Source organism: Hydra viridissima, unplaced genomic scaffold, assembly GCF_058129835.1.
Source record: "Hydra viridissima isolate aposymbiotic clone 2 unplaced genomic scaffold, HvirCarnegie_v1 scaffold_15, whole genome shotgun sequence".
NCBI classification, from domain to species: Eukaryota; Metazoa; Cnidaria; class Hydrozoa; order Anthoathecata; family Hydridae; genus Hydra; species Hydra viridissima.
The window spans coordinates 3,384,064-3,390,415 of record NW_028324314.1 but is presented as its reverse complement, the minus strand read 5'-3'; the positions used below and the strand labels follow the sequence as shown (position 1 = coordinate 3,390,415).

At 33.4% G+C, this 6,352-nt stretch overlaps 1 protein-coding gene across 1 annotated transcript; it reads left to right on the top strand.

Moving 5' to 3' along the window:
* The first annotated feature begins 4,527 nt into the window (after positions 1-4,527).
* LOC149878223 (H/ACA ribonucleoprotein complex subunit 2-like protein) lies at positions 4,528-5,630 on the top strand. Its single transcript, XM_090073447.1, has one exon. It carries the CDS (start codon positions 5,083-5,085, stop codon positions 5,557-5,559), a length of 477 nt encoding a protein of 158 aa, XP_089929573.1. The 5' UTR covers positions 4,528-5,082; the 3' UTR covers positions 5,560-5,630.
* The last annotated feature ends 722 nt before the right edge of the window (positions 5,631-6,352 follow it).

The window sequence follows — 6,352 nt, the reverse complement described above, 5'->3', positions numbered from 1 at the left end:
AGGATTCTTTTAGAATCGGGCATTTGCTATTTCAAAGATCTTAAGAAATTGTCACAAAATCAGTTAACTTTCTCGAATGGAGGAAAAAGCAAGGTAGAAGCCAAGTTTGTTTAGCCAGCCTGAAAGGACACAATAAAGCAAAGCAAGAATGTATGATTGTCAGTTTTAATAAAACGGCTATCGGTATTAAAAACTTTAGAACTTGCTTCACTTTTTGTTACGGAATTTTTGTGAAGTTAGACATCTTAATATATATCATTGAGTAAAGTATCACTTACAACAATCGATTCAAATCGATTGTCACGTCTTCAATGCTCAAATCGATTAACTCCATAAAATAAAAAATTAAGAAATGCGATGAAAAAACATACTTTGTTTTTTAAAATGCCTTGATGATTTAATCGCATTAATCTTTATCATTCAGGATAGTTACTGTAAATATAAAAATTTATGACAACACCATGTGCTTTGACACTCAAATTTCGGATTTTTCAAAAAGTGGAGTTCATCAACTTGTCACTGAACGGCTCAATTGATAATATATATTGATAACAACAAAAAAAGTTTTTTTCCCATCTGAAAACTTGATTCCTAATATAAACAAAGTTTGTTGAGCTAAACCCGAACATATCTGAAAATAGAATTATTATTATTCTATCATGTATAGTCCTTCCCATAAAATTGCTTGTTAATCTGTATGTAATGCTGTATTTTTTCTTTCAGATTAGAAAAAAAGTTGATATATATGTATTTTTTAGTTAATTACAATAAAAAGAGCGAGTCAAACTTGCATTAATCATCTGGGCAATTTTTGGTATATTATATTTGCGGAAAGATTAAAGAAAGAAGTTAGCCAAGAGATTCGAAGCTGCAAACCTTGTGAGCAGGATAAAAGTTGTGCCCTTCATAATTGCTCGACAACATGATATTCTGGGTCAATGCAATTTCTACTCGGAAAAAAAAACGTTCGATGTTTTTTATATACCCATGTTGTGGCGTAAACCAACCAATAGTGTGTCCGATTGTTACTTCCGCATGATTAACAAAGCAGTATTCATCAAGAAGTACAAATCAACTAGATCCAGACTGCTTGTTAGCTCTGAGGTTACCCAGGTTAATCACATCAAAACCGAAAGTTTTGAGCCCAATTGATAAAGTAAGACCACGACTATTAGCTCTGAGGTTAGTCTTGCATAAAGCTGAGAATCTTGTGCTTATTCCATCAACGTATCTAAGCACCACAAGTGATGGGTAGCACAGATGAGGTTCGGTATGATGTTGAACACCAAGAAGATGCTGAAGAATTAGACAAAAATTAGAATCCTTTTAACCCAGGCTGATCATAATGCTCTTGTAAAAGACCTTCAACTATCCAAAGAAAAAGCAAAACAGAAGTTTAGGAGTTTCTTCTTAAACAATGGAATCTTCCGCTATCTGGAACCAACGTGATTAATTTTAGAGCTAGACATTATAGATTCTAGAAAGACTTCCCTTAAAGCCGCCTTGCTTCTTAATGACAATATAAAACTATCTGCACTTAATAACCGCAAAATAAAACCACCACTTAAATATTTCGAATTATTTTAACTGTCGTCAATATTATCATATATTTTGACAAATATATTAAGAATAGAACTCATAAATACAATTATTTCGATGATAATAATAAAATTGACTTTGAGGGCGGTGAAGAAAAATCGTTTCTTGAGGGATATCTTCCCACACGCAGATAAGACTTTGTCGCAGCTCCTCGCAGGCTGTTAGGTGGTGGATGTTGGCTTCTAATACTGCGTCCTACTATGTCCCAAAGATGCTATATTGGGTTCATATCTGGACTGCAAGCTGGCCACTCAAAAACTTCAATGTTAACATTATTTAAGTATTCAGTAACATTATGTGCCATATGTGATCTAGCACTATCCTGCATAAGAAGGAGTCCATCTCCAATGTACGGTGCAAAAGGTACTACAAAAGAATCTAAAATGTCTGCTATGCATCGTTGAGAAGTCGGACGTCCACCATCAACAATAAAAAACTCCGTGCAAGCTGTTAAAGGTATTCCGCATCATACCATCAATGAGCCGCCTCCATTTGAAGTGGTTTCTTGAATGTTACAAGCGAAATATCTTTCATTTGGTTTTCTGTACACTCTTGGGCGGCAATCAGAATTTACAAGGCAAAACCTTGACTCATCTGTAAACAAGACCTGTCCCCAATCATGTATTTCCCAATTCAAATGCCTCCTTGCAAAAGCCTGTCTGTTTCTTCAATGGTCTATAGACAATCTGGGACCAGTAGCTGCTGTTTGAGATGGTAAATTTAAAGTACGAAGTCTTCTTCTTATGGTATCTTGACTGACAGCAGTTCCAAGAACCTCAGCAAGTTGTATTTGGAGACTTGGTGCAGTAGTAAATTGTTCTCTCAGTGTTCGAAGCATTAAAAATAGATCCTCCACGGCATTGGTAGTTCGAGGTCTGCTTTGGAGAATTTGTCTAGCGTGATCATTGGTCTATACAAACCATTGTAGAACCCTACCGACTGTTGTATGAGACACTCCAATTTGTTATTCCTTCATTGGACAAAGTAACAATTGTAACATATTTATCACGATTTAAATTTCGTCTAGAACGCTGCATTGCGAAAAGATGTGTTGCTCAAATTACAGTTATCTTTTCTACTGTTAAAACAATTTAGAACCAATACATACTTTTCTTTTACAAGTGAGGTTTAATTACAGCAAAACATGCTACTTATAAATAGCTGTTATTATTTTGAAACTATATAAGGGAAACGGAATAAAACCTACAAAATGCGCAACAATAAACATCATGTTTGCAATTGATAAATCTGGAAATACATAATATTTTTCAAAATAAGACGGAATTTAAAAGTAGTGCGTTAATTTTGTGGTTTAGTGTACTTTGGTTGCGCATGTTGTAGGAACGAAATAAACGTCCGAATCGATGGCAGTAAACTTCGGTGCAGTAAGTGAGAAATAAGGTGAAAGATTCCATCAAGACATCTTGGTCATGGAAACCAGATACCTATTTACTATCTTAAGTTTTAAATTGACAAAATAATATTAGTCTTCCAATAAGCTTGAATTATATTATAGTACAAGCAATAAAAAAAAGGATTCCATTTAATGTCACATCAGATTTTTTGCATAGAATTTTTTAATTTTTGCAAATTTTAGGTAGTTAGCACATTTTTTCCGAAGTATTTCTGAATTGAAACTTATTTTGAAATTCCAGGGTATATTTTGAAAGATTTTATTTTTTATAAAATTAAAAGATGAAAAAAAAAGTCAATAACACGTTTAAAATAAACAATTTATAGCATAAACATCATCCTATCAAAGTCAAACTTTTTATAAATTTATAAAAAAGTAAATTTTCATTTTGAAAAGGGTTTCGAACAAATCGTTTTCTCATAAATATTTAATCGGGAAGAAACTTTTGCTTGTAGCTCTTTTCTTTTGTCAACTTGCATCAAGCAAGTTGACAAAAGAAAGTTGGACAGTACTGTTGGACAGTGGTCTGCCATCATGTGTTTTTCCAAACGTCCTTGATAACGATCATCCATTTTCTTAAGATATTGGTGGGACCGCTCTCCTTTAAATAATTATCTTGACCAAAAAACTGTTTAAGATGCCTATTTATAAAACGAAGTTTTATACTTATTTCGCATCGAAGAGCACAAAAGGCTTTCAACTTTCTAACAATTAAACAGCAGAGTTTTCTTCTTTTTTATTTCCAAGAGAGTTTTTTACGACAGCCTCAAACGACAACCAAGCTGTTTTTTCCCTTGCTATCGATTGTTTTAACAAATTCTTTATCACTTTTAAAAATCGAGAGCAATCAATAATGAGCAAAATTACGAGCAATCAAAAACTCCTGCTCCTTTTCCTTTATGGACAAACATGGCAACACCCTTTGTTTTCATTTCTTCTGACGGCGGGAGACTAAAATAACAACTTCAGTATGGCTTTCGCCGCTAGTTGGGAGGCAGAAGCCACTGGAGGCGGTCTCTAAACCAACTTGCTTCCAAAATATCTTCTGACGGCGGTCCCCAGTGGCTTTCGCCTTCCGATTGGCGGCGGCATCCAAAACTTTCTGCCTCCAAAAACAAGTTCTGGCTGCTGCTGCCAATCGGGAGGCGAAAGCCACTGAAGGCGGTCTCCAAATCAATTTGCCTCCAAAATATCTTCTGACGGCGGCCCCCAGTGGCTTTCGCCTCCCGATTGGCGGCGGCCTTCAAAACATTCTGCCTCCAAAAATAAGTTCTGGCTGCTGCCGCCAATCGGGAAGCAGAAGCCACTGGAGGCGGTCTCTAAACCAACTTGCCTCAGAAATATCTTCTGACGGCCGCCGCCAGTGGCTTCCGCCTCCAAAAAAAGTCGGCCTTTCGGCAGAAAGTTACTTTGCCGCCGGGAGGCGTTATCAACTCTGGCTGAAAGAAAGCACCTCACAAATCGTCGACGCGTCTATTTTCACATAAATTAAAAGCCGGCCAAAACGTAAATCTAAATGTCGCGCACATGTTCTACTTGTAAATTCCACCATCTTTTTGTAATTGGCATGCTAAACTCATTTGTTATTATTTCGTTACTTTATAATTTTCTTTATTACAAAAAGTAATTAATTAGTAAATATAAATAGAGGAATTTTTTTAAGGTAATTAGTTTATCGAATTTAGTAAATACACTTCATTAAAAGAAAAATCACTTAAAGACAAAGTATTAAAGTTATGTTACTATGTTATTTATATTATTTTAATGTATTTGTAAACTCCACTTACCTTTTCTTATAAAAAATTTAATTTATAAACTTGTATATGTAATACATAAGGAGTAGGTCTTCACTTTTTCAAATTAACTTTTTGCTGCTGAGATTTGGTAATTAAAATAAAGCTTTAACATCAATTTTATAAGATTTGAATATCAATGAGGCAAACTTTTTGTTAACTTCTGTCTTTAACTCCTTTATGTGTGGAAAGTTATATTGAGAAATTATCAACTAATGTTAATTCCCTTATTTTTTTATCTTTAAATATCAGCTGAACACAAAAAAAAAATAAAACATGGGTAAATCAAAAAAAGAGGAAGAAACCACTGTTGAGAATGGTGATGTTGCAATTGAAGAAATAAAGTTGGAGAGGCCAAGCTATGAGGAGCTTATTACTCAAATGAATGTTATTGCTAAACCTCTCGCTAGTAAAAAAATGACCAAAAAGATTTACAAAGTTGTGAAAAAGGCTGCTAAAGCAAAACAACTCCGCAGAGGAGTCAAAGAAGTTCTAAAAGCAATACGTAAAAAGGAAAAAGGCTTGGTCATTTTTGCAGGAGATGTGTCACCATTAGATGTTTATTCACACATGCCTGTTTTGTGTGAAGAAAATAAACTCCCATATTGTTTTGTACCAGCAAGGATAGACTTAGGTTTAGCTAGTCAGACAAAAAGAGCAACATGCGTTGTTTTGGTCAAAAAAGATGATACTTATGATAGCTCCTTCACTGAACTTAGAGACAGAATTAAAGAGATGCCTCTCCCTTTGTAAGAGTTTGTGTTGAAAGGATATTTTATAAAGTGACAATTGTGTTTCTTTTTGATTTTTCCAAAAAGAATAAGTTTAATTTTTCAAAAGTTAGTTAAGTTTTCATTTTTTAAATTAACTTTGTGCTTATAAAATATGCGTATCTTTCTTAAATAGTAATTGTACATGCCATTCTTTGAAGATGAATTTAAAAATCAATTACATGTTCATTGTTTAAAATCAGATTTTTTGTTTATCCCTTTCAAAATCAGAGGAAACTTTGTTAATGAAAGACATTCTCAAGTCAATGATAATTAAAAATAAACTTCAAAGAAAAAAACTTTAATCAAAAGACTGCAGAATGAAAAATTTACCTTTTTTATTTATATCCAGTTTTTGATTACTTAACTTATCCCACTCAAATCATTAAATAAAAAACAAAAAAAATTGTTTCAAAGTAAAAGATTTTTTTTGCTTACATCTCAAGAAGCACTGCATAACAAACATGAAAAAGTTCAAAATACTACAATTTTAATATATATTGAAAACTAGTAATTACATTTGTTTTGATTCCAACAGCTATCATCACAATGTATGAAATCAGTTATAGGTTATGACTCAATAATTACCTATTTGATTTGCATTACTTTTACTTGCTTTATTTCAAAGTATTATTTCGAGTTTTCCTTTTAGTGATGGTGTTCTTTACTTACAGTATTTCATTACTGCATACTTATAATTGTTAACATAGTTTGAGGATTTATGCAGGTTTTCATGGGGTTCAATCGTGTCCTATTCTTGCTTGCAAAAAATTACA